This window comes from Eptesicus fuscus, chromosome 5 (assembly GCF_027574615.1).
Source record: "Eptesicus fuscus isolate TK198812 chromosome 5, DD_ASM_mEF_20220401, whole genome shotgun sequence".
NCBI classification, from domain to species: Eukaryota; Metazoa; Chordata; class Mammalia; order Chiroptera; family Vespertilionidae; genus Eptesicus; species Eptesicus fuscus.
Window position 1 is genome coordinate 1103969 of NC_072477.1, and position 27429 is coordinate 1131397.

General features: G+C 60.2%; 2 protein-coding genes across 2 annotated transcripts in view; one reads left to right on the top strand and one right to left on the bottom strand.

The window, feature by feature from the left end:
• TDRD9 (tudor domain containing 9) overlaps positions 1-25726 on the bottom strand; it is a 50317-nt gene extending 24591 nt beyond the window's left edge. The window contains exons 1-13 of the mRNA XM_054715426.1: positions 25500-25726; positions 16165-16271; positions 13730-13827; positions 12524-12745; positions 12064-12186; positions 11009-11089; positions 8782-8946; positions 8127-8230; positions 4329-4393; positions 3642-3696; positions 3424-3508; positions 2376-2433; positions 1215-1319 (exon numbers count right to left, since the gene is read on the bottom strand). Coding sequence (XP_054571401.1) covers positions 1215-1319; positions 2376-2433; positions 3424-3508; positions 3642-3696; positions 4329-4393; positions 8127-8230; positions 8782-8946; positions 11009-11089; positions 12064-12186; positions 12524-12745; positions 13730-13827; positions 16165-16271; positions 25500-25726 — 1495 coding nt within the window. The remainder of the gene's footprint in view (positions 1-1214; positions 1320-2375; positions 2434-3423; positions 3509-3641; positions 3697-4328; positions 4394-8126; positions 8231-8781; positions 8947-11008; positions 11090-12063; positions 12187-12523; positions 12746-13729; positions 13828-16164; positions 16272-25499) is intronic.
• RD3L (RD3 like) lies at positions 19503-20808 on the top strand. The gene is made up of 3 exons (XM_054716068.1): positions 19503-19519; positions 19896-20190; positions 20517-20808. Exons 2-3 carry the CDS (start codon positions 19901-19903, stop codon positions 20806-20808), a joined length of 582 nt encoding a protein of 193 aa, XP_054572043.1. The 5' UTR covers positions 19503-19519; positions 19896-19900.
• Positions 25727-27429: the final 1703 nt, after the last annotated feature.

Consider the following 27429-nt stretch of genomic DNA (forward strand, 5'->3'; position numbering starts at 1 on the left):
CCAATCAGTGAGATCAGCGAAGCCACGGGACACGTGATGAGCAAGATCAGTGGCGCATCGTACAGCACTGAGCGGGTGACCACCCAGCGCCAACGCAGCCACCAGACCCTCCCGGCACACGCAGCGCCAGCGCGGCCGGGCCGGGGCAGGGTCTGCACGAACAGGACACGGGCTGGCGGGGAGGTCAGCAACGACTAGGAATGCGGCGCCTCCGTGGACGTGCACACGTCACTCTCAAACCCCCTGGAAGGGCCACATCTGAGAGCTGCACACCCGGGGGGGGGGGGGGGGGAGCCATGGAAGGAAGCGTTTGTGCTCAGACTCACTCACCGCAGGCAAGGCGGTGTCAGGAGGCGGGAAAGGCAGAACCGACAGAGGCCCCTCCCCCGGGCCTGACCTCGCTCTAGAGACCGTGCAGGTGCAGGCACACGGCCCGCCTGGGGGAGCACCTGCCCACCACATCCTGACAAGGAGAGCCTCCCCTCAGACGGCCCTCTCCGAGCTCCACGCAGAAACACCCGCGCTCCCGTCGGGAGGTGGGCCCGTGGGGCGGCGCTTCCCTGGAGAGATGCGGGCGGCCAGCGAACCTCCTGACACGCGGCTCGACAGGAGGCTTTCCAAAGCGAAGAGGCGGTCAGGCCCAGCCTTTCCCGACCACCTGACCTTTCCCGAGCCCCTCGGGCTGGGTCACAGCAGAACCTGGCTGACATGGCCCACCCCGGCCCCGGCCTCCCAGGCAGCCTGCGGCCCTGCTCGCGGGGTGGCTCGGGCACAAGGAGGGACGCGCATGGCGGGCACCAGGAACGGAGCCTTCTCCACGCTGGACGAGCAGCTTTCCTCTTGGAGCGCCACCCCCCCGCCCCCCGCAAAGGCTAAGCGCAGCGTCCCAGGCCACACCACGAGCAGGTTCCCGAGGAGTGCACGTCCCACAAACGTGGGCCCCGTGCACGTCAGGAAGGACGTGCCGGAAGAGCAAGAGTCGGAGGAAGGTTCCCAAAAGCTGACCAAGCGAGCCCCTGGCTCCGGAGCTCTTCCTGCAAGTTCACAGGTTCTCGCGAAACCACAGCGTTGGCGGATGGGCCTGCGCGTCACGTGGGCACAGCCTGCACCGAACTCGACAGACTAGGGGGTCCAGGGTTCGGGCAGAGCGGGCGGGCTGAGTGAGCGCGCAGGAAGCGCAGATCTGAGGGCGGGAGGCGTGCGGCCCAACTTACCTTTCCTCTGGTTACAGCTGGTCTTAGAGGCCCAGCTCAGGCGCAGACTCTGGTAATTCGTGTCTTCGTCGCAAACCAGCGTTCTCGTCAAGCAGAAGTCTATGACTGCCACGCGAAGAAGGGTGTGAGCACCGGGCAGCGAGGGACTGCCGATCGCAGCGCACGAGGGCAGAGCTGGGGCCGGCCTGCGCAGGGCAGGTCGCTCCTGCTCCCAGGACCCGGGTCTTGGGGCAGAAAGGACAGGTCCCTGCAGCCCGACTGTCACAGGAGGAGCCCAGCTGGGGGGCAGGGAGCTGCCGGCCTCTGGGCTGCAGTGTCCTCACCTGTGCCCAGGTGACCGCGCCCCTGCCACTCCTGGGGCAGACCCTCCGTCCCGGCTACTGAGGGCGTCTCCGAGGCGGCACCGAGCCTGGGGCCTGGTCCTATCCTCCCGGCCAGCCCCACCACACTCCTCCTCCTCCTTCCCTCCACTCAACACAGCGTCGCTCCCGGCCCATCTGTCCCGTGAGGACCTGCCCCCCACCCGTCCCTTTAGGGCCTCGCTCCTGCCCAAAGCGCAGCCTGCCCTCCCCGCCCTCGAGCGCCTGCGCCCTTGGCCTTCGCTCCACGTCTGCCAGGCCCAGCCCTGCGCAGTGACAGCTGTCCCCACACCCACACGCCAAGTGGCCCAAGGCCAGCAGGTGCTGGTCCCTTCACCTCCTGGCCACCAGCTGCGCGGGGCCCACAGAGACCCCGTGCACTCCATCTTGATTTACGGCTGCCCGCCAGCCTCTGGCGCCCTCTCCCTCCTCCCTCACGGAGGCCGGGCCTCCGGCTTGAGGATGCGGAGGCCGCCAGAGCGCCTCCAGGCCCCGCTGTCCTCCCCGCCGCCTGCTCAGGGGTACACCGCACCCTCTACCTCAACCCTGTCCCCCAGAGAAACCGCTGGGCCTCCTGGCAGGGCGCGCTCTCCTCTCGGCTCCCGCTACGCCGCGCCAGGGGTGCTGTGGCCGGCCTCCCGGCCCTCCTCCACCCTCAGTGTCTGCTGAGAACAAAGACCTGTTTCCTGCTCTCCCCCCACCCCCGGCCACACGCCTTCCCGCTGCTCCTCGGCCGTCCTGGGCCAGAACCCCCTCGCCTCCTCAGAGGCCCGCACCGGGCGGGGGGCGGGAGCAGACTCACCGTACTTGACGTCCGGCACGGTGACGGAGCTCTCCGCGATGTTGGTGGACAGGATGATCTGCGAACAGCAGGAAGGAGCCCAGTGTTACCGTCCAGGAAATGGTCCAAGTCAACGAGACTCCAACTCCAACAGCGTTTACAAGCTTCGCCAACACTGGGCTCCCTTTCTGAAAGGCACCATGTCCCTCCCTTCCCCACGGCACGCTGACCCAGGGGCCTGGGCCGGGGAGGGGGCGTCAGTGTCGTGGGAGCCCATCAGCTGACCCCACTTGAACCCCAGCTCCACCGTGTGGGACTCGGGAGGCTCTGCCTGCTTTTCTCGTGAATGAAATGGAGATAATGGCACCACCCACTCACGGCTGTGGGGCAGACCCTGCGAGTTAACGCGGCGGAGCCAGGCCAGGGAGCAGCCGCGTCCGTGTCCTTGTTGTGGTGCGGCGCCCTCTGCGGGACACGGCCTGCGGCCGGAGGCCCCCCTGTAAGCGCGGCACCTGTCCCTACCTCGCCCTCCTGACCACGCTGCCACGCCGTTCCTGACGGGACCTCAAGCGATGCCGCGCAGGCTTGGGGCGGGGTGTGCTCATCACACCGCTGTGGTGAGACCCCGCCACCGGCCGTCCCGTCCTGAACCCTACGCCTCAGCGTAGTACCTGCTCCTCCCCCGGGGGTCACCGTCAGGGCAAAGCCACACCCGGGGGCACCGGAGAGGTGAAGGGCTGCGCCCTGGGCCGCCAGCGAGGTCCCGCTGCCCTGGAGGCTGACTGAGGCCAGGCCCCCCCACCAAGCAGCTCTGCGGGGACCACCCCTCGCTCAGGCACAGGCTGCGACGAAAGGAGCCGGGAGGGCGCTCACCGACGTCGCCCGAGCAGTGCCAGGGACACCGGGCGGGCTGCGCTCTGAGACGTGACAGAGGAAACAACACCCCAGCAAACTGACCAAAAGCAGAGAAGACGTGCAGGCCGGCTCACCAGGCACGCGTCTGCGGCCGGACTGCCTCGGCCCGACGCCCAGCACAGGGTGCAGTGCCCTCCGCGGCCCCCGCGCCCACCTTTCTGTAGCCGGGCACCGGGCTCAGGAACACGTTGTTCTGCTCCTCCAGAGTCACGCTCGAGTGCAGGGGGTACACCTGCAGCCTGGGGGACGGGACACGGCCATGAGCACAGGTGACAGGTCGCACACCAGTGGCTGACCGCGCACTGCGCTCGGTTCATCACTGAAGGCAGAAGCCGGGCAGCGCCTACGAGGATGAGCGGGGTCGTTACACACCTCTTCTGGATCATGTTGGTGAGGAGCTCGTGCATGTAGTTTATTTCGCTCAGACCTGGGGGAGCAAAGGGGAGTGTTTACTGCTGAAAACCGCCCTGAAGAGCACACCTGTCAGAGGGCCCTCCCCACTCACTGCCTCTCCTCCTAGCCCTCCACCTGAGCGCGTAAGAGCCACAAGCGGGAACGCACAACAGCACCGAGTCCAGACGCTGGAAACAGAGATGAAAACACCTGGACCCCCTTCCCACCTCCCCCCGGAGCCCCCAGCAGTGCTGTCTGCTTCTCTCCCCCACTCATTCCCTAATTTCCTACAACAAGCATGACAAATTTTACAGCCACAAAGTAGAGGTTAAAAAGTATTAAATGTTATCACTCTAAAATATGATTATTAAAATAGTGAAGAAGGCCTGGCCAGTGTTGCTCAGCGGTTGAGCATCACCCCAGGGGCGAAGAGGTCACAGTTCAATTCCAAGTCGGGGCACATGCCTGGGTCGTGGGCTCGACCCCCAGTGGGGGGCGTGCAGGAGGCAGTCAATCACTGATTCTCTCTCATCCTTGCTGATTCTGTCTCTCTCTCTTCTCCCTTCCTCTCTCTCACAAATCTATTTTTTAAAAACCTCTCAGAGGGAGAGAGACAGAGGACACCTCTCCTGGCGCGGCAGTCCCGGCCCGAAGGCTGGCACTCACCTGGCAGGAACACCAGCACACTGCCCCGCTCCCACGCGAGCTGGGCGCCCGTCCAGGCCTTGTTCCTGTTAAAAACGTGAGGTGCGCACGTTAACCACGCGAGGACAGCCACGCCGCTCCAGAACCCTTGCCGTCCTGCAGCGCCCGACGCCGACAGCCTCACCCAACCACGCGTGGAACGTTCTCTACCGAGGAAATGAAAGGTCCCAAGGCCGCAGGCTCCCCTTATTCTCTCTTATAAACACTATGTCAACGTTTCCTTGGAATTTGGTGGTAACCCACCCTCAAATCCAAATCCTGGAGATGAACTCGATGCCCTGGCCGGGCAGCTCAGCTGGTTAGCGTGTCATTCCGATGCGCCAAGTTACCGATTCGATCCCGGACAGGGCAGTACAAGAGCCAACCAATGAGTGTGTCACGATGTGAAACAACATCGGTGTTTCTCTCTCTCTCTCTCCCCCTCTTCCTCCCTTTCTCGCTCTAAAATCAATAAAGACACCTTTAAGATAAACTCTAAGGAGTCCTAACTGTCGTTAGGAAGCCCTTTTACAGGACAAGATCTCAAACCACCCCCTTGCCGCCCCCCACCCAGCCCCCGTCACTGGATGACTGTGTGTGCAGTGAGAACCCTGCCCTGCAGACCTGGCAGCCCCTCCGTGCCAAGCCTGGGGCTTTGAAAAGATCAACAGCACTGACCCCCGACCTGCAGCCGAGAAAACCCAGCTGGTGCCCAAAGCGAGGAAATGCCACGTGTCAAGTGACATGCAGCCAGCTCACAAAGGTCCCGCGGCCAACTTTTGGACAACTGACCATCAAAAAAGAAACTGGGATTAACTTAAGTCAATCTAAGTCTCCAGGGAACGAGAAGACAAGGCACAGACGGGGCGGAAACATCCGCCAGGCATTAAAGGGCTGTTCCCCGCAATGCACACAGAACTCTTCAACGCAGCCCCTCGAAAACAAGCCACGCAATGAGAAATGGCCGAAGACCCGCACAGACGCCTCCTCGCCGAAGGTGCACAGGTGACAAGCACACGGGAAAAGACGCTCCGGCCACGTCGTCAGCATGAACTGGAGCCACCGACCCGCTGCACCGACAGCGGCACGGCCAGGGCTGAGGGGCGGGAGCGACGGGACGCTGGCTCCCTGCCGGTGGGAACGGCCCCGGTGCGGCCACTGGGAGCGTCGGACAGGGCCCTACACAACCGCACACTCCGCCACAGGACCGGCTGGGCTCCTGGCATTTGCCCAAAGAAGCCGAAAACTCAGGTCCGAACACAAACCTGCACCTGGATGTGACAGCCGCTCTGCTCAGTCACCCAAACGGAAGCCACCGCGCGTCCGTCCTCAGAAGGTGACGGGTCAATGAGCGGTGCCCCGCGGACCGTGACGGTCCCTCAGCAGGAACAGAAACGGACGCCCCGCCCGGAAGACGTGGGGGACCCGACACGCACACGCCCGAGTGGGAGCAGCGGCCTGACGAGGCTGCACGCGCCGGGACTCCGCCGGACGGCATTCCGGAGGAGGCGCGGCTGTGGTGCCGCACGGTGCCCACGGCCCGGCCCGGCGGCTCCGCTGACTGGGTCACCAGCCCGCCAACGAGGGTGCGGGTTCCCGTGCCGGTCAGGGGCATACCTGGTCTCAGGGTCCCCATGTGGGAAAGCAGTAGATGCTGTCTCTCACACAGCAGTACTTCTCTCTCTCTCTCCTCCTCCTCTCTCTAAAATCAATGAGCACATCCTCAAGGACAAAACAAACAAAATAGAAGAGGCAATGGTTGCCAGGGGTTACGGGGCAGGGATGAGCAGGCAGAGCCCAGGGTTTCCCGGGCAGTGAAACGACTGTCGACACCACAGTGGCGGACGTGTCAGTGTACACGTGTCACACCCACAAGACGCACGCCGCCCAGAGTCCCCGAGAGTGACCAGGGTGTGGGTGACAGCCTCCCTGTGAGATGCTGGCCCAGGTCGCATGGGACTAGGAAGACTTCTAGAATGTGCTTTCGGCTCCAGTTTGCTGTGAGCCTGAGGCTGCTCTGGAAACGAGTCTGTTTAAGGGGACCGGCCCGCTGTGACGCCCGGAGGGAGGAGCGGCCGAGGAGAAAGGCGGGTGCGGACGCTCCTCTCCACAGGGAGCTGAGGGAGTGATCAGAGCGAGTGGGAAGCCAGCACGTGGGCAGGACGAGGCCACCCGAGGAAAGGCTGTCGGCAGCATCGCCCACGCTCAGACTCTGCGAGCCCAACGGGGCAGGAGGCGGCGTGGAGGGAGCCCAGCTCCAGCCTGCGCCGCCCCAGAGGCGCCACGGCTGCCCGTCAGCCCGACCAGAAAGCAGGCTTCCCTGCAGGAGCAGGCCGACCAGAGGCGACTCACGTCATGAGAAAAGAAAAGAGCACCAAGCACAGGAAGCACAATGAAATGAGTGCATTCAGTGCCTGTAACTGACATCTCAATCAAGTTAAATAACAATTCAGGGAAAGCAGGAGTTTGGAGAGAAATAATAGCAACCTAACTTTTACATCTAACAAGACTATTCCAAGAATGAGAGTGAAATAGAGAGATTTTTAGCTAAATAAAAACTAAGCTACCCAGCCAGGGCTACCAACAGACATATTTTTAAAAAATGATTTAATGATTTTAGAGAGAAGAAGGGGGAGAGGGAGATTTGTTATTCCACTTACACATTCATTGATTCTTTTTAAAATATATATATACATATTTATTGATTTCAGAGAGGGAGGGAGAGGGAGAGATAGAAACATCAGTGATGACAGAGAATCCTTGATCGGCTGCCTTCCCCACGCCCCCCACTGGGGATCGAGCCCACAACCTGGGCACGTGCCCTGACCAGGAATCAAACCGTGACCTCCTGTTCATGGGTCGACCACTGAGCCCCGCCAGCCGGCCATTGGTTGATTCTTGTATGTGCCCTGACCAGGGGTCAAACCTGAAACCTTTGGGCGTCAGAACAACACTTTAAGCAACTGAGCTCCCAGCCAGGGCTCCCAGCAGACTCTCCGGGCGACGTGTGAGGGAGCCGCTGTGGAAGAATGAGAATGATCTGAGGAGAGGCTGGGTGCAGGAGAGGAAGAGGAGTCAGTGAAATGACACCCGTTTGGGTGACTCTAAGCACAATGGTAGAAAGCAGAACGACAGCTGCGGGAGTTTGAAAAACAGAGCTAAACCGGCGCTCAGCTGCACAGGCTGGCGGGTGACTGGGTGGCCCTCAGGACAGTGACTGCACCCACCAGCCTGTCTCCCTTTCCAGAAGGGGCAGCGGGCGGGAGGTCTCACAGGCCCACAGGGACAGTGCCCAGCCACGAGGGGAGAGCACATGCTCCCCGCGTGCTGCTCCGATGCACCGTGTGCGCGTGCGCTCAGCGCCGCGAGCAGCGAAGGTCCCGGATGCAGCACCTGCTGTCAAACGACACGCTCCGAGCACCACTAGCGGCCAAGGGTGCTCCTCGGGGAAAAGGCCCCGGTTCAGCAAGTGAACGCGGGAGCCTGGGCGCGGACTCCACCTGAGAGAAGGAGCGAGGGAGGGGCGCTGCGGGGTCCTCAGCTGCGGGGACCACGCGGGGGGCTGTGGTCCTGGCGGTCAGACTCCTGTCTGGAAGCCATGGTTGGCACGGTTCTAACTTCAGGGGAAGTGGCCAGTGAACTTCACAAGACACCGAGCTCGTTTCTAACTATGCAGAGGGACGACTGAAAAAGTCTCTCCATTAACATCAACAGACACAGAGAGCTTCCGGTGAGGGACCGCCCTGAGCCCCCGCGGCGGCTGCAGGGGAGGCCTCCTACCCGCTCTCCTTCATGTCCGTGTCATCGAACATCTGAATCAGCGAGATGGCGACCTCGTACATGTCCTTCGTTATCACCGGCTCCTCCAGGACGTGGGGGGAGAGCTGGAAGCAGGAGGAAACCAAGGGGGTCAGAGGGCATGGGGCTGGACTGCGGCTCCCCTTCAGGGCGGCACTGTGACCAAGACCCCCAGGCGAGGCGTGCGTCTGCAGCCAGCATCAGCGCACCCGTTCACCGGACGCCCGCCCCGCCTGAGAGCAAGGTCAAGGTGGGGCCGAGTCCAGGCGCCGCAGCCACGTGTCCGGCCGGGAACCGACTTTGAAGACACAGAATCAGTGGCTCCAAACATCTATGGGGCCAGGAGCTGTGACCCCAGAGTTGCCTGGTCACCGCCAGGAGCCCCAACATGGCACCTTGCCCCAAAACCACAAGTCCCAGGGCAAGGGAACACCCGGTCCACCTGTCAGCGGATGCACCACCAGGGGTCAGGGGTCACTGTCACCAGACCACAGTGAGCGGTGCACTAAGGCAGGCGGAGCCAGTCCTGTTGACTGCCCTCACCACCACGCAGCCCCCCAACGAGGTGACATCACGCTCTGACCGACCTTCCCTCCACTCCCCGGAGAGGACCCCCAGAGGACCAGCGCCCGCGTACCCTGCCGTGCGGCACGTGCTCCAGGTCGCCGAGATAGAACTCCTCGATGGAGTGGGGCTGCCCGGCCACCTCGAACACGTAGGCAGGGTTCATCTTGTTCTGAACAGGAACTGCAAAGTAGTCCGCAAACTCCCTGCAGTTGATGGTGGCCGACATCAGGATGACCTGCGGGCGGGCGGGCGGGCGGACACGGGAGGCAGATGAGGGGGACGGCCCGGAGGGAGCCCGCACCCAGGGCCGCTGCTTCACGCTTTCCGAGACGCCAACAGCGCGGACCCGACCTCTCGGGGGGCGATGGCTGCCCGCCTTCCCTCTTCCCTTCACACGCCTAGCGCGTGAGGAGCTACGGGGTCCCGGTGACGCCGCACCGGCCCCAAAGGAGCCTCTGCATCAGAAACAACTGGACACGGAGGGACCGGAGGAGGCGCTCCAGGAGGAGGGGCAGCAGCCGAGAGGACGGCGGGTTAGGCCGGCGCAGGGGGCAGCGACCAGCGAGCAGCCGCCCTCAGCTGGGGACACAGGACTCGGTCTTGCCCAAGGGACGCGCGCGTTGGTGATGTCCTCACCAAACAGCGAGAGCGCCAGGCGCAGCCCGCGGCCCCCCATGGAGGTCCGCACCCTCCCCGTCTCCCTGCTGCAGGAGTCTCCGTGTACAGCTTAGCGGGAAGGCAAACGCAGGCGTTCGGCACGGCTACTGCGTGAGCAGAAGACCGGTGCTCCCGCTCTGACGCTCCACACAGAGGGTCACACCACACTGAGCACAAGGCACGGAGGACGTGGCCCAGGGCGGAGAGGACGCTCCGAGAAGCCCCTGGATGCAAACCTGAGGCCACATCTGACCTGGGCTCGACTGCAGGCAGCGCGGCCCCGGCCCCGCCTCCTGTGCGCGCCCCCACACCCGCCCTCACCTCTCCTCAGACCCCTCCCGTCCCAGCTGGTCTGCGTGGTCGGCCAGCAGCAGCAGGGTCCCGGGCTGGCGAGGGCCGGAGCCAGTGGCCCCACAGGCAGTGGGAAGGCCGCCTGCCGGCGCTCCGCACCTGTTCTCTCTTTTTAAAAAGAAATAAAGGAATTTTCGAGTTTCAAAAACTGATTGCAAAACCTTCTGGCACTCGAATTCTACTCTTGGCCCAGCTGCATACACCCTATCGAGGCCCCACATCTAGAAAGCTCTGCTCCCCGTTTTCAAACAAACCAGGCCGCTGGTGCACGGACGGGCCGCTCCTGCGTCCCACACAGCAGGCAGGGCTCCGGCCACAGGCAGCGGGGCGACTTGTGAAGATCCACGGCACTAACCCCTGTGACTACTGGAAACTAAGAAAAAACAAGTAACTACCTTAGAGCAAAAAATATCATGAAAATGACCATCAGGAAACGCTCCGGTCTGTCTAACCATCTTTAACGCCATCTTGACGTCAGAATTCCAGGGGGAAAGCAATGGCCAACCCTCTCATGCGTTTAGTCATCTCAAGCGTAAGACAAGGCGTTGCAAACGTCGGGTCCGAGCCCCACCAGGTGAGAACGCCCCTCGGGTGGGGAGAGAAGAGACGTCCCGCTAAGCGAGTAGCTGAAGCACCTGAAGACGAGCATGGCCCGACCCCGAGGCGCCTGTCTCCACACAGGGGGCCCGTCGCAGCCCTCGCCAATGAGAGCCCCGCTCTGCCCCCCGCTATCAAGGGGCCCCAAAGGCCTCCGGCCGGCAGCACAGCAGCCTGGTCTAGACGCATAAGGATTAAGGCCGCCCCCCCCCCCCCCCCAGCCCCGCTTCAGCGAGCGCCTGCGCCTTCCCTTCTGTTCAGAGCGTGGACAGCACTGACCCCCAGGGACTTCAGGTGCCGCATCACGTGGGTCTCTAAGACGTTGTGCATCCGACTGGGCAGACTCCCCTGCGCTTTGGTGCTGTTTTCCAAACAGCGACTGCAGCCGCATGCACACGCCTGTACACGCGGTGCTTCCGCACGAAAGCCGGGCTCCACCACCCACGTTTCATCATGTCAGCCACGCTCAGGGCCTCCCTCCAGGCGGCAGCGTTACCACCTCAGGCAGCACGATGCCCGGAGCCGACCCCACTCCCCTCAGAGCAGGCCCTCCCGCGGCCTGCTAGCCAGGCCTGCAGCACTGCACACGGCAGGGACGTGTAAGGGACCCTGTTGCTGTCAAAATAAAGAGAAGCAAAGCTACAGTCAATCTTAGTCCCAAGTCTTCCTGTCCCTCCTGAAGTCGCGTTTACCTTCACAAAACGGGAGTTGGTTCTTAGAAGCTTGCGGACCACCAGCAGCAGGAAGTCCATTTCCTCGGTTCGCTCGTGCACCTGCAGAAGACGCAAGGGCAGCGCCGGCGCTGAGTGACGGGGAGGGCGCTGCTGGGTCAGTCCCGGCTCAGAGGGAGCCCAGGGCATCTGGGCAGAGTGATGTTCAGCATCCTTGGCCCCGCCCACTCAATGCCAACAGCGCCCAGACCACTGTTACAACCAACCCCCCACCTGGCCCCAGCACGGAGAACCACGGGCCACAGCCACGCCTCTGCAGGTCACAAGTGAACTGCTGCTCAGTGGTGAGTGCAGGGCGGCGGCAGCCGGGGCAGCAGGGCCCTGCCCGACGGGACGTGTGCCGTGGCCCGGCCACTGCCAGACCGACGACGGGAGGCTGGCCCTGAAGAAGGCGCGGCCAGGAGAGCTGCAGAGCCTGGGGCCGCGGCTGCTTCGTGGCCCTCCTCACGCAGAGGCCTTCCTGGCCGAGCCGAGCCGACCGGAGGGCCTGGAGCCACCTGGCCTGCCCCACCCCAGCACCAGCCGACAGCGAAGGGACAGGACCCGGGCTTAGCCAGGACACCGCCACACACAAGCGGGCAGGGAGAAGCTGCTGAGAGACACTTCTCTGCCAACTGGAGCGAGCAGCTGCTCGGGCAAAAGCCAGTCTCCTCCCGGGCACAGCACCCCCAGCCCGCGGCGCAGCGGGGGAAGGCACCGAGGCCGGTCAGCAGCCGCTGACTGCGCCACGCTCACAGGTGATGGCTGGGAACCGACCAACGCCTGGGCCGCCCTCATGACGCCCCAGACCCCGAGCACGGCCTCCGCACGTCACCGTCTCCCACTGGAGAAACGGGAAGCTGCTCCTCACGGAAGCCCCGAGGGCCTCTCCTCCATGAGGTGCGCAGGGCCCTCAGCCCCCGCCTCTCCCGGCCTCCGGGCTCGCCCATGGCCCCTGCACAGGCGTCAGGCCGCCGCACCGGCTCCGTGAGCCGGGAGCCGAGACCCAGCGGAGACAGCGAGGGCAGCGCCCGCACCTCGTCGATGAAGATGTGCGTGAAGGCCACCAGGCTCTTGGCGCTGACGACCTTCTGCAGCAGGACCCCGGTCGTCATGTACATCAGCCTGGTGTCCTCCGTGGCCACCTTCTCCAGCCCCACCTGGACGGGAAGGAGGAGAAAGGGCGAAGGGTTCAGGTTTAAATGGCTGCATTTAACTCCAAAACATCCGTTTTACCGGGGGTTATATCACTCTTAAGACAATTACGTATGAAAACGTCTACATACAAGAACATAATTAAAAGGTAAAAGTATAAAAGCCGTAAGTCAGAGACTTTTTTCCTATTAAACTGAAAAAAAGTTAGTTATTTTCAAAGAATTCAGAGTTTCACTATTTTTAAATTATGCCACAGTTCTACTCTATGAGCAACTGGACTCGTTTGAGTCCCAGCAGGAACCACCCGCCCGGACGTGAGCTCACAGCCCCCGGCCAGCCCACCTGGTAGCCCACCAGGCCGCCCAGCGTCCAGGCGCGCTCCCGGCTGACCCAGCGGGCCATGCTGCTGGCCCCGATCTTGCGCGGCTGCGTGACGGCGATGTGGCAGTAGGCGCCGCGCTGGAGGCAGTGGTCCAGGACGTACTGCGGCAGCTGCGTGCTCTTGCCGCTGCCCGTGGCGCCGTGAATGATCACCACGGAGTTACTTTCTATCAGAGAGAGAACCTGCAAGTGGGAAAAAGTCTTTCAACATTCCCACAGCGAACAGCACCTGAGGTGACCTCAGGACCAACCTTCCTCTCGAGAATGCTGCCGGGACGACCTTCCTTTCGCCTGTAAGTACTGAGCCACCTGGCGTCACCGAGGAGCGAGGAGGCTGACGTTCGCTACGTGTCAGCCCGCGTGTCCTCCGCGACCAGCAGCTGCTTCTGCAGAGACCGGGCCAACTCCCCCTCTACTTCCCAACGCTTCCTCTACAAGACCGAACACCAAACGGGGTTCCTACAGCTCTTGCTAAGTCTAAATTTCAATTATTCTTAAGTTTTTAAGTAATTCTACTGAGAAACATGGACTTCTGGTAAGAAAAACATGAAAACACAGCTGTGACTACATTCAAGTGGCTTGAAAAGTCCACTTAAAACTCTTTAGACGCCGGTTTAAACAGCTTCCACTGCCCACTTACGGGGCCATGGGCCTCTTTACTCTCCCCCACGCCCCGCCCGCCCCCGGCCCCGCGCCGCCTGGGCTTCTGTAAGCGAGTGCTGGGGTCAGGGAGCACCCCTCAGGTGAAGACTGGCCTCTAAAACCTGGCAAAGCGTGTCTGCTCTGTCAGCGTGTGCGCCTCCGTCCAAAGCGAAAATGAAACTCCAGCTGGGCCCGTGGTCGTTCGTGTCTGTGGCCGCTGCTCCCAGCACACACGGCGTGAGGGAGTGAGCCGCCCTCCTGGTGGCGAGGTGGCTCACGCTGCTTCAGAGGAAGACGAGGCAGCAGCCACGTGGGAGACCAGCGCGGACGCGGGGCAAACGAAGCCCAGCCCAGGAAGGCCCGCCGGCGCTCGCCGTGGCCACGCCAACACCCCTGCTGCGCTCCTCTGCTCAGAGCCGCGCCCGCGGGCACGCGCCTGCCCCTCGACACTCAGACTGTCCACCAAAAGGGCTGGGCCCGGCTCCTATTCACGCCGCACAGTCCCATCACGACAGAAGCTCTTACCTCCTCCCGGCACCGGTTTATAGGCAGATCGGGGTACGTGTACGTTGTCTCTGGGACGCACGTGACGGGGCTTGCTTTAGCCACAGGGGGCCGGGGACCTGGGTGCAGACAAAGTGAACACAAGCTACTTCTTACTGGAAAGAGACAGGCAGCCCTACCGGTGTGCTCAGCAGGCAGAGCGCTGGCCTGCGGACCCGAGGCCCGGGTTCGATTCGGACCATGGGCATGTACTACGGTGGCAGGCTCCTGGTCAGGGCACGGGCAGGAGGCAACCATCCGATGTGTCTCTCTCACATCGATGTTTCTGTCTCTCCCTCTCTCTTCCGCTCTCCCTAAAAATAGATGGAAAAATATCCTGGGGTGAGGATTAAAACAAAAGACAAGGCAAATAACGCAATGTTACTTCTAATCTGCACGTACACCACATTTACACACACGCACACACACACACGCACACACACACACGCACACGCACGCATGCTCTACAGGCGCACACTGAGGGTAATTCACAAGTTCCCTGGTCCCCGCTCCGCATCGCGCATCTGAGTGGGGCTCAGCTCTCCCTTCAAAGACACGAGACCTGCAGGCACAGTGCTCGTTGCTGGGAAATGGGGCTCCCTCAGAGGGGAGCGCACAGAACAACACTCAGAAACGGCCGCAGAACACACACGGAGTGCTCAGTTCGCTGCTTGCTACTAAACAGCTGGGAGCTGGGAGGTACAGGCGCCAGAGAGGGGCGCCCTCCCGCTGGGAAAGAGACGTGACAGGCGCCCCGCCCACTCACCGAGCTCCTGGCAGTTCCTCCTGTAACTCTGGACCTCCGGACCCCACTTGACAAACTAATTCACGGCATATGAACTCACTGGGAATAATTTTACTTCCCAATTGAACTCGGCGGCCTCCCTGTCCCGCCCCAGGCGTCTGCCCGGCTCGCTGTCTCTCCTCCAGCCCCGTCCTCTGCCCCAGCGTCCCTCCCTCCACCTTCCCGGTCCCCTCCCTCCGACACGCGTGCACAAGCTCTCCTTGCTCGCCCGTGTTCTCCCTCGTATGTGGCTCATTAGCTGCTCTAATAACAGGTGGTGGGTGTGGCGGGGGGGGGGGGGGCACTTGTCCTGAACTTGCAAGGAGGAGAGTCCGAGCTGTCAAACCTCTCAGAGCCAAAGAGCTTCTCCTGGGCCAGCAGAGGCCACTGGTTCGGAGCTGCCCGCTGCCCCCTCCCCCCCAACAGCTTTCCAATCCTCTCGGCCTCACCTCACTTCCCTCCACAGCTCCTCTCAGCTGAGACACCTTAGCGCTGCCTTCCTGTCCTCCCAGCTGGTGAGCCCCTCCCCGGTGCCCCCCTCCCCCCAGAGCACTCTCAGCTAAAGAGTCCTTAAAGCCGCCCTGGCCGGTTGCTCAATGGTTAGAGCACTGGATGAGAACTGAAGGGTCCCGAGTTCAAGTCCGGTCAAGGGCATATATCTTGGTTGCACTCAATCCCTGGCTCCCGTTTGAGGCACGTGCAGGAGGCAACCAATCAATGTGTCTCACCTCCATGTTTCTCTCTGTGTCTCTCCCCCTCCCTCTAAAAATCCCTGGGGAAACATCCTCAGTGAGGATTAACAACAACAAGAGTCCTTTTAAAGCCAACTCCAGGCTCCGGCCCTCCGGGCTGAGGGCGGGTACCAGCCCTCTAAGGAGCCAGGAAGCCGCTAAGCCCGAGGACAGAGGGATGTGTGGGATGTGCTGCGTGAGCGGACTGTTTCCGACCTTTAACGGCTGCTGAGGAAGAGGAACTACTGCTCTCCCCGGCCTCTGTCCCTAAGCCGGATCCGCACGCTGAGCGGCGCCCAGAGGGCCCTGGCCGCTGCCCGCAGGAAGGCTGGGTGAGCAGCCCGGGAAGCTGGCGGCCCGCTGTGACCTGCGCCGCTGCTACAGAAAGTCGTTTCGCCCAAACTCGCAGAGCGGCCTGTCCTTGGTGCTAGGAAGGTGCTAGGAAGGACCTTCACCTTCTACGTTATAAGTTTATGCTCTGTTGAGGTTTTTGTCTTAATATGTTTATTTTTCTTAAACTATAACAATTTTTAAGTAAGTTTCTAATTAATAGTAAGATAATGTTATTAGTCTTCCAGAGAACAGACTATTTAGGACCTATATTTAAAAGAGAAAAATGTACACGTTAGCCCCCAAAATCCCAAATTAGCAAGCAGCATGGATTCTTTATTGACCAAAGGCTACATTTCTTAGACTTTTAAAAAGTTAATGTTTTAAGAGACCTGACTTGGGATGGTAAACACACCATACATTATGCAGGTGATGTATTATGGGATTGTACACTGAAGCCGATATAATTTTATAACCACCATCCCCAAAAATTCAATTAAAAACAGAGAAGTGAACGTTTTAGCGAGTGAACAGCTCACACTCGCTGCTCTGCAGCAGCGAAGGGCGGTTACCTGGCCCGCGGGCTGGGTGCGCACCGCCGTGCAGGTGCAGCTCCTGAGCCTCCAGCTGCCTGTACTTGCGAATGTACTCCAGCTCCCCGCTCTTCCGGCCAAGGGACCTGCAAACAACATCGAAGCTCAGCACTCTGTTCCCAAAAAGCCAAGGACCCACCTGCGCCGAGGAACGCTTGTACACTCCCCACCAAGTCACAGAAGAAATGCAAATGGTCGATAAACACGTAAAGGGAGCCCTAGCTGGTATGGCTCAGTGGACAGAGCATCCGCCTGCGGACCAAAAGGTCCCAGGTTTGATTCTGGTCAAGGGCACGTACCTTGGTCGCAGGCTCCTCCCTGGCCAGGGTGCATGCAGGAGGCAACCAATCAATGTGTCTCTCTTACACTGTTGTCTCTCTCTGTCTTTCCCTCTCTTCCACTCTCCCTAAAAATCAATGGAAAAATATCCTCCGTGAGGATTCACAACAACAAAAAAGTAAAAATACACTCAAATTCACAGTCATTTACCAAGCAGATACGAATTAAAGTGATGTGAAACCATTTTTTCATCCTTCAAATTGGCAAATAAATTCTTAGATTATAGGGAGGGCGGTAAGTGGGTCTGACATTTCCCCTGAAGGCGGGCCGCCTGCCCGTGTCTATTAGGACCCACAGCTCTGCAGCCAACACCTGCCCCTCCGCGTCTTCTGCAGAGCATGCAGGGACAGGAGGCACGGAGGCCTGGGTTCCTTCAGCGAGTGTTGCCGTCACCAGCACACGGAGGCAGTCTCAGAGCCAGAGGCGCAGCGGCGGCAGCCACGCCCGGCCGCCTGGAGCGTCCTCCCAAGGGAGGAGACAGCCAGACCTGCAGGACCCTCATTTGTGACAGGCAGGGCTGAGGGGTTCCAGGGAGGCGGGTGCCTTCTCATCACACTGTGGGAGTTAGAAGCGGGGGGGGGGGGGGGGGGGGCAGCAGAGGACACGCTAACCTGCGGCATACTCTTACCTAACCTGTATCGTTTTTTTAAAGAATGCCATCCGAGGCCATACTCAAACTAATAGACACAAATGTCCCAAACAGCCCTGGCTGGTGTGGCTCAGTTGGCTGAGCAGCGTCCTGTGCACCAAAAGGCTGCTGGTTCGATTCCTGGTCAGGGCACGTGCCTGGGCGTACAGGAGCCAGCCAATCAATGTTTCTCTCTCTCTCCCTCTCTTTTTTAAATGTCCCGATCATTCAGTGAGAAAAGACACCTGCACTGTGACTTGCAAACGCCCGCGGCACTTTGCTGGGTTTCTGGGGGAGGGTCTACCTGGAATGCGCTGCTGTCGGAGGAAGGACGGTGATGCCAACACTGAAGTCTGAAATCGCTTTAATACCATGGATTGCATTAAAGGCACCCCTAGTCTGATATACCAGCCCATCAGCACTCTTTTGGTCACTATTTCCCTGATATCTACTCCTTAGTTCCCTCAGCAAAGCGGTCACTCAGGCCTGGAGGCTGCAGTCGGCTGGGGAGTGAAGGACAGTGGGGAGTGTGCCGCGGCGACAGGTTCCCAGGGAGAACGCAGCAGAGAGGAGAGGGGCGAGGAGAGGTGCCATGTTAATAGGACAAGGAGCATTTAGGCAAAGATCAGAAGAAAAATGAGAAGGGCCATGCAGGTCTGCACGCGGACACAGCGAAGGCGGCCCAGAGGGGCGGCGAGGGTCAGGCCTGGCTGGGACAAAGTGTGCTCTGGGCAGAGCCAGAGGGGCCGGGCAGAGGGGCGCGGGAAGCCTGCAGAGCCCTGAGCAGAAACCGTGCTGGTTCCGCAGCCAACATGCTCCGGGTGGCCTGCACCAGGTCCGAGGCAGCATGAATCACGGCCATCAGAGGCGGTCACCCAGGGGCAGCAGCAGCGCGAGGCCGCAGGCGGCTGGCAGGGTGCTGCCCCGAGCGCTGACCGCCACAGTACTCTGGAAACCTCCTGGCTGCAGCTGATGGCGCTGTCTGCCCTGGGAGCAGCTGGCGCTGCAGACGCCACACATAACCTCTCTCACCACAACATGCAGGCCTAATGTGAACCACGTCTCTTCTTCATGGTTCATTTGGAGAAAAAGGCCAGAGAGAAATAGTTAAACTAGAGGCCTGTTGCACGAAGATTTGCGCAATAGGCCTTCCTTCCCCTGGCTGCCAGCACCGGTTTTCCTCCGGCACCCGGGACCCAGGCCTTCGCTCCGGCCACAGCGGAGAAGCCAAGCCTCTTCAGTCTTCAGTCGTCTTCAGTCTTCACACCACACCTGCGTATGCAAATTAACCCACCATCTTTGTTGGGTTGATCTGCATACTCACTCCTGATTGACTGGTGGTCATCACAGAGGTATGGTCAATTTGCATATTTCTCTTTTCTTAGTGTAGATGTCATCCAAGGCAAAGCCACTGTGCTGTCAGCTAACACAGGCCTGGAGCACGGACCCCGCCTGCTCTTCAGCCAGACCCGCCTGCGCCGCAGGCAGCACAGTGACACCCTGGTCCTCAGCACCCAACAGACAGGAGGTGGTCGCTACAGTGAGTCACATGTCCTCACAGCTCCATCTTCCTGGGCCTTACTCCATTACTGCCTCACCACCGTGTTCTCAGAGATCATGGTGCACGTTACAGTTATCTGCTTACGCATGCGTGGCAGGCATCCTGCAGCTGTGACCCGTTTGCACACACTACTACTCAGAAAGAAAACGGGTGGTGGGGGGGGGGAGTCCGGCTACTCCGCAGCTCACCCTGACCCCGCGGCTCTGCCTCTCTTACTTGGTGGTGGGACTTGCTCAGAACACGTGCTTTGCCAACAGTCAAGCCTGGTCCACTCTCCCTGCTGTCCCCACAGAGGACGGGGACCTGGCTCCCCATGGCCTGAGAGTACAGCTGAAGAGTCAAAGCAACAAGGTTATTTTTGGAGCTCCGGAGGCACGAATTACAGCTCCACTGTGACCGCACGGCGCAGCAGGCAACGCAGGAGACAGCCCCCACGTCCCGGGGGCACATCTGCCGCACGGCTCGCTGGGCGTCCACTGCCCTCCCCACCCACGTCTGAACGCATCGCATCGAGGGCAGCACCAGGCCGCCGGCGTCTTTTCAGACCACGCAGCCAGCCAAAGGCTGACCTTACGTAAGCGGCGCGGCTTCGGTAGTAAGCTATTTCTGTCGTTTCCTCCGCTGCTTACAAGGTGAGTTAACGAGCGCCTCTCCACAGGAAGACTTCACAACCTCGTTCCCAACATAGAAAGTTATTTATTCAAGCGCAGCCCCGGCGGCGAGCGGGAGGCAGCCTCACAGGCGCAGCGGGAGCAGCAGGCGGCCGAGCGCCGAGTCGGCATCCCCACCTGGACCGCAGCCTCAAGGTACGCTCTGACCGTGTCTGTCCACGCCCGTGCAAGCATGTTTCTGGACAGCACTTTGCTGTGCTGATATTTTAAAGTGTCCTCAGAACTTTTAGAGCAAGTGTTAGTGTGACTCAGAAAAGGTTCAGTCTGCAGATTATCTCTAACTTTGTATATTGCATTTCAGCTTAGCTACACAAAGCATTTTTAAAGCTTGGTTTGGGGCACCGACCTAGTTAGGAATTAAGACTTTCACCCATGTTCCGACCTTACTTTGACCTGTGTATCTACCCAGAAAAAACGCACTCACTTTTCTGGAAAATGCGTTATGCAGAGACAAATATTTGCTGTCAGAACCGCGACACTGTGTGCAAATAAACGCGAGAACCCCCCACAGGCCCGATGCCACTCTTCGGCTGGGTGAGGTGGCCCAGGCACAAGCCCTGCCCAGCGGCGCGCCGCGCCGGCTCGGAGGCCGTGGCCAGGACGCTGCTGCGGGAGCTGCAGTGGCACCTGAAGGAGCGGGAGCGGTTCGTACAGGAGGTGGACCACGGGGCGCGCGCGGGGGGCGATGACACCTGGCTGAGGACCTACCAGAACCCCCACACCACCATCCCAGCTACTGAACAAAGGCAGCTTGAAGCTCTCTGCTCGCGAGTGCAGCCCTGCCAGGCGGGAGCCATTCTCAGCAGGTACCAGCCCCCCTTCTCGCTCGTGATGCGCGTACTGTGGGTCTAAGCCCTCCCGCACCCGGACGGGAAAGTGCACGCTGTCAGCAAGCTTTAACCGTGTGCGGCCAATTCCCGCAACCGAACGCCTAACGAGCAATATTGCTGCCATCTTACTGGCTAGAAATGCTTTAAGTCACCCCGAAATCTCTTTACTAGACGCATAAACTAAGCCACGGGCAGACCCTCGCAGGTGGCACCGCCCCACGGCCCCAGGACGTGCTGCCTGTGGGGGACAAGGGGGCGGCAAAGGAACGGCCTGGACCACGTCTTCTCCCTGCTCCCTCTAGGTTTCGAGAAGTCCTGGCAGAACATGACGTGCTGCCCTGGGAGATTGTCTACATCTTCAAGCAAGTTCTGGAGGACGCCCTGGGGGGCCCTGAGAAAGGCGGGCAGCCGGGCCTGGCGGCGGGGGGTGTGGGGGGCCCCACTCACCCTGCGTGCCCAGGGGACAGCGCCCGGAGCTCAGACCAGGATGAGATTCCCACTGTTTCCAGTTACGTGGAGCGACACGCGGAAAACAGGCTCCCCACGTTCTCGTGCAGGACGTGGGACCTGCCGTATCACCAGCCGCCCCGCTAGGCTGCTGCTGACCAGGCATTCAGGACCATCGCGGGCAGAGCTTCACGTTCAGAAGAAGGTGATGTGACCCCCGCCCCCGTTCCTCTCTGCTGTGAGGTCCAAGTTAAAGACCCCTGTGGGCGTGTCCTGTTTTAGACAGTGTTCCCTTTGAACCTCTCCAACAGCGCGTTTCTTAAAAACTAAAATGTTTCCTAAATATTTTGAAAAAAACGTGAAGTATTTTCTTATAACTCAAAACACCTCACAGGAAGTGAGGCATTTGTGCAGTAAGAGATTTGACAAGTTCTGTGTGACACTGTGACAGCAACCTGGACTTTGATTCTAAGAGGAAGCTACACACAGAACAAATAAACGAGTTCGTGAATCCTCTCTCCTGTGATGTGTCGCCAGGGCATTCTCTCAGAGGGAGACCCGTGGGGCAGGAGGGAGGGCAGCGAGGGGCAGGAGGGAGGGCAGCGTGAAGACAAAGCTTCACCCTGACACTTCATTTTTAATCTCAGCTAAATTAAGGGGAAGTATAAAAACACAGCTCTGTGTCAGATCAGGAAAAAGAGATGGCCTGCTGTAACATTAGTAGCTGCTACTCTCAGAAAACAATGCTGACATATACTTTACATCAATATTATGTTCATTTAAAATAGCAGCATATTTAATATCTAAATTAAACGTTTCATAATTTCATTAAAGTAGGGAATTATTCATCAGTCATATTTATCTTTATGATCGAACTAGAGGTCCAGTGCATGAAGATTCATGCACTGGAAGGGGTCCCTCAGCCCAGCCTGCCCCCTCTCACAGTCCGGGAGCCCTCAGGGGCAGGAGGCAACCCGGCGATCAGGGGAAGGAGACGCCCCCATCACACCTCTGCTGCTGCCACTGCTGGCAGCACAAGCCTCAGCCGGCCCTGGTTACCTGCACCTCGGGCGGCCCTGGGTGGCTGGGGGGCTGAGGGGACTGGGCGCCGCCATCTTGTGTCTGTGGGCACTGCCATCTTCGAGGGCATGGCAGTCAATTAGCATAGTCCCTCCTTATTGGCTGTGGGTGCCACCATCTTTGAGGGTGGGGCAGTCAATTAGCATATTCCCTCCTTATCAGCTAGGACGCTAGACTTTACCATTCCCTTTTGCTTCTTTGTTAATCCTCACCTGAGGATATTTTTCGAATTGCATTTCAGAGAGAGAGTGGGAGGGGGAGACAGAAAAACATCAATGTGAGAGAGACACGTCCGCTGGTTACCTCCCCACAGGAGAGCAAGCCTGCAATGGAGGTACATGCCCTTGACCAGAATCGAACCCAGGACCCTTCCGTCAGTAGGCGGATGCTCTATCCACTGAGCCAAACCAACTAGGGCTAGACTTTACCATTCTTAAAGGTAATTCCAAGGAACCTAATGTCTATAAGTTTACATTTGGAGATATGTGGGGGGGGAGGGGTATTTTCCATCTAAAAGAAAGAAAAAAAGAACGGAACTAAACCTCCCCGCCAAAGCACCCGCCTGGCCGGCCTCCCTGTGGCCTCCGACCCCAGCCGTGCGATAACCAGGGTCAAGCCGCGCAGGGCTCTCGAGACAGGCCCCTGAGAGCCGAAGAGGGCCGCCATCAGCACTCCCGTGCCGGCCCTCCGTTTCCGTTTCCGGGGCGCTGCCGAGGGCTCTTCCCTGGCGGGAGACTTCCCGCGGGAACTCCGTGCGCGAGGTCAGTCCCACGCGCACAGCTGCTGACCGCCGGCCAGGACCGGCCGAGGCCTGCGCACCCATCCCCGCGCGCCAGGCCCTGGGCCGGCTCACCGGCTCCCCGGCTCGTTTCCTGTGGCCGCCGTAACCGACGACAGCCTGCCTGGCTTCGCACTGCTCGGCATGCACCCCGTGTTTTAGAAGGAGAAGGGGGGTTGTCCACGGAAGCCATTGTTCCAGAGGCTCAGGTGAGGTGTGCCCAGAGATTTCACCGTAACTACGGCCTGCTCAGCGGGCTACAGCACGGGGTACGCGTCGCTCTCACATGCACTGGGAAACCCAAACGTCCATGTGACCCCCTCACTGTGATGCTCGCGTCACTGCCGTGGTCTGGCCGACCTGCAGGACCTCCGAGGTGTGCCTGTGCCACAAACGCAGTTTAAAACCAGCCCTGCGTCACCTCACGTTCGGTAAACCGGAAATCCGGGGAGACCCAACTGGGCCCCTGCTTAGGGTCCCACAGGCCAACCAAGGTGCCCACAGGCTGCGCTCCCCACTGGAACCTCATTCAGGCTGCGGCCAAACTCAGTGCCTTGAGGTTGTAGGTCTGAGGCCCATTTCCTTGCTCGGAGCATCGGGACCTGCCACGCCCACAACCCACAACCCACAGCCCACAGCCCACAGCCCACAGCCCTTCTCGAGCTTCCCTGAGGCCTCACCTAACCACCACCAGGCCAGCCCTCTCCTGCCCGAACCCCCGACTCTGAGAGGTCTCTGCTCTGAAGGGTGCATGTGATTAGATAATCCAGGGAAGCTCCCTAGTTTAGGATCTGAACCCTCTATTGCATCTGCAAAGTCCCTCTGCCATGTCACACAGGCACAGGTCCAGGGACAGCTCTGGGGTCACCTACCTCCCAGGACTTCCTACTGGAAGCTGAGCAATAAGCCACCTTACCACCCACCTTTTTCCTCATCTACAGTCAGAACGCCACCCACCCCCCGGAGCTGTTTGGAGGGCTGCCCTGTGCCCACCACACGAGGGAGGGGCCCTGGCATGAGATGGCAGGGCGCAGGCCCAGGACGCTCCTGTCAGGAGGATGGAGACGGACAATGTTGGCACTGTTTGCCTGCAGCGTCACTATGAGGCTGACGCTCTCCTGGCAGTTTCACAGTAATTTTACGTGCCCTGATGGTAGTAATTTTTAGAATGGGGCTTATTTTTGTCTTCTCATTTATTTTACAAAAGTCTCAGTATATAAAGGACTGGAAATTCAAAAAACTGGTCCTTAGTTATAGGGACACTTAAATCTATACTATCATTTCTGACAAGGTTAATCATAATTTACTTCCAATATCACACCACAATGAGTTATTTAAAGCAATGCTGTTCTGTCCTCCAAGTCTAGGGAGCCAGCTGGGGCGGGGGGGGGGGGGGGGGGTGCGGGCAGGGTCAGTAAGGAGGGCAGCCCACGGGGTCTCTCAGCAGAGTCATCCTAGGGAACAAAGTGCACAAAAACACGAGCAGCGCCGCCGCCCAACGCGGCACAAGGGTCCCTCTGTCCCCTCCCTGCCTCCAGGACACACATCCACCCAAGGCCCCAAGTTGCCCCTGAGCCTGCAAAGGCTGGAACCACCATGAGCCCTGACCCACCAGATCAGACAGAGCAAGAGACAAGGTCAACTTAACAAATTAAAAACAACACCACTCTGCGGACTGTACCACAAAGGGTGCTGAACTCCGGGGAGGGGCCAAGCAGGGGTGCAGACACCCCGAGCTGGAGGTGCCTCCCCGGGGCCTTCAGAGAGAGAGCAGGTGTTTCTACTCACCAGGCCCACGTCCCCTAACAACAGCAGGCATCCCCCCGCCACCGAAATCACAGACAGCAGCTGCTTAAGTCAAACAACAGTGGGAGGCAGAGCGCCCACAAAACTGAACAAAGCTCCCGCTCCACGCTCCGGGGTGTTTACCCAACTGCGTTGAAAACCTCTGACCCCACAAAAACCTGGCCCTAGGACCTGGGTGCTTACAGCAGCTTTATTCACAATTGCCAAAACTCGGAAGCCGCCACCGTGTTCTTCAGTAGGTGGTACCCGGACACGGGCTGTTACCGAGCACTTGAGAAGAATGAGCTCTCCGGCCATGAAAAGGCCTGGAGGAACCTTAATCGCATCTGGCTAAGTGAAAAAAGCCCATCTGAACAGGCTACATACCTGTGATTCCAACCATAGAACATTCCGGAACATGCAAAACAATAGAGATATTAAAAAGACCAGTGGTTGCCAGGTGGGGGGGGGGGGGGGCATGAATAGGCGGAGCAGAGCAATTTCCAGGGCAGTGAAACTGCTCTGTGTGATACTGATGGTGGATACATGTCCTTGTACATTTGCCCAAACCCACAGACTAAACAACCAACACCAAGAGTGGCCCCCCTTCTCAGCTATGATGGATCCACACGGCTTCATCCGCTGCAACAAATGTAGCACATGAGAGCAAAACGTCAATAGGGCAATGCTGGGGGGTTGGGGGTGGGGGTGGGGGGTCCACGGCTCTCTGCACTCAGTTTTTATGTAAAATTCAACTGCTCTGAAAAAGTCGTCTAGCCCAGCCGCATCGCATGGCTCAGCGACTGAGCATCCACCTATGAACCAGGAGGTCACAGGGTCAGGGCACACGCCCGGACTGCGGACTCCATCCCCAGTGAGGGGCGTGCAGGAGGCAGCCCACCCGTGATTCTCTCTCATCATTGATGTTTCTCTCTCTCCTCCTCCTCCTCCCTTCCTCTCCAAAATCAATAAAATAAACAAGCAAAATATTCTATTAATTAAAAAAAAACACACTAGAACTCCGCATCTGGTGGGGGAAGGTTAGCTGGTGTGGGTGGTGGTATGGGGTTTGTCTGTGGCCAGCTCGCTTTGGGACGGCCTGGCATCGCCCAGGCAGCGGGCACCGGGGACGGGCCAATGGGGCCCAAGTCCTCGCTGGCCCGGCCCCGCACCCACCCGCAGCCCGGCCGCCTACCTCCTGGATGCCGCCTGATGCGCCTGCGCAGGGGCCTGGGCCTGGGCCTGGGCCTGGGCCTGGGCGGCGGCGGGGCAGGCACCAGGGGCTCTGTCCCTGCGCTGGGCCTCCTCTCTGGCCGCCTCGGCCGGGAAGGCGGGCGGCGAGCCCAGCAGCTCCACATCGGTCACGGTCTTGCCGATGGTGAACCAGTCGTTGATCTGGTCGATGGTGAGCTTGCGCAGCATGGTCGCAGCCTGGCCTCGGCGCCGCCTCAACCGCCTGAGGACTACGTGGGAACGTGGCTCAGCGTCGTGCCCAAGGCCCCGCCCTGCTCCCGGCCCTCCAATCAGAGTGTGCCCCAAGGCCCCGCCCTGCTCCCGGCCCTCCAATCAGAGCGCACCGGCGCCCACGTGCCCAGGCCTCGTGCCTGCCAACCCACGCCCGGCCACGCTAGGCCTGCTGGGAGCTAGGCTCGCCCCGCCCCACTCAGAGACCCGGGCTTTCAAAGCCCTCGGGGCTGCCGGTTCCGTCGCCACCCGCGCTGACCCGGAGCCTGCGCCATGTGACCCCGGGGCCCTCAGCCCTCTGGGCGGGCGCAAGGTGTCAGTGGACCGGGAGGTGCAAGCCCCAGCCTCGCGTGTCCGCCCTCTCCCTCTGAGGGTCTCTATGCAGGGCCGCTGGGATGGGGCTCAGGTGGAAGCAAACCTGGGCAGGGAGCTGTGGCTGTCTTGCCGAGGGCAACAACTGGCGGCGGAGCGGGAACACCTTGCCCCCCCCCCCCCCGATCTGGGGGGGGGGGGGGAGCAGGGAGAAGGTCACGGGAGGCTGTTAGGAATGACCCCTAACAGGTCACCTACAGGACAACCGGGCACCATGGACAGAAGAGGACTCGGGGTCCCAGAGGGTGGGCGCAGGTGGGTGAAGGCCCGCCCGAAGGCAGGCAGCCCTCCTGGCTGAGCTGAGGACCCGGGAGAAGTTCTGTGGGGCCGGAATTCATCTTCCTCCTTTGACACCTGCATCTCCGCTGCGCTGACCGCCCACCGCTGGACAGGTGGCGAGGGACGCAGCATGGGGGTTCTCGGCAAGTGGATGGCACTGAACACCCCAGAGCTGCTGACATGGTCCCGGCCAAGCGCTAGACGAGTGGAGGAAGGTGGAGGACGGAACCCCAGGAAACAGCCCGAAGGAAGAGGCAGAGGGGAAATCAGCAAAGGGGCCCGGAGGAGGGAAGGCGCCTCGGAGACTCGGAAGCCTGCCATGACCGCCTGCCACCATCATGCCGTCAGTGCCCAGCGCAGGGTCTGGGCATCGAGAGCGTGGCGCTGACCAACAGCGTCAAGTCCAGTCAGTTAAGGACTGGAATATGCCCCCCAAAATGCCCAAATAAGAGGTCAGCCTGAGAAAGTGCAGCAGACGTCAGCGGGCTTGTCCAATTGGTGCCCAGCATGGCACTGTCACCCGACAGGGGACCTGGCCCTGAGCCCTGGGCGGGTCTGCCTCCGGCCGGCCAAGCGTGTGTGGGTTCCTGACCTGGCACAGGAGGAACTTCACGAGTCCGGTGACTATGAGGGCGCGTTTATTCACACCGAGGACGGTGAAACCCGGAAGGGCTTCTCACTGGGAAGTCCAGAGAGGGGCCTGGGAGACAGGGTCAGGGGGTGGCCGGGGTGAGCTGTCACTGCCCATTGCCCCCGGGTGGCTGGTCTCGCAGTCCCTTCGCGTTTAGGACGCGCACGCCTGTGGGAGAAGGAGAGGGGGAGGAATGGTGCCGTGTGCTCCCCAGAGGGAGAGCTTGCTCTGGACCCTTTGCTTTAGCGTTTTCTCTCTCTCTTGCAGGCCAGACTTTTCAGGGAGGCCTCGGGGGGACGTAGCAAACTATTCACTGTTTTCCAGGTGTGCTCTTTCGGGGTGGTGGTCTCCTTTGATTGGTCAGTGCCAGAGCAGGTGG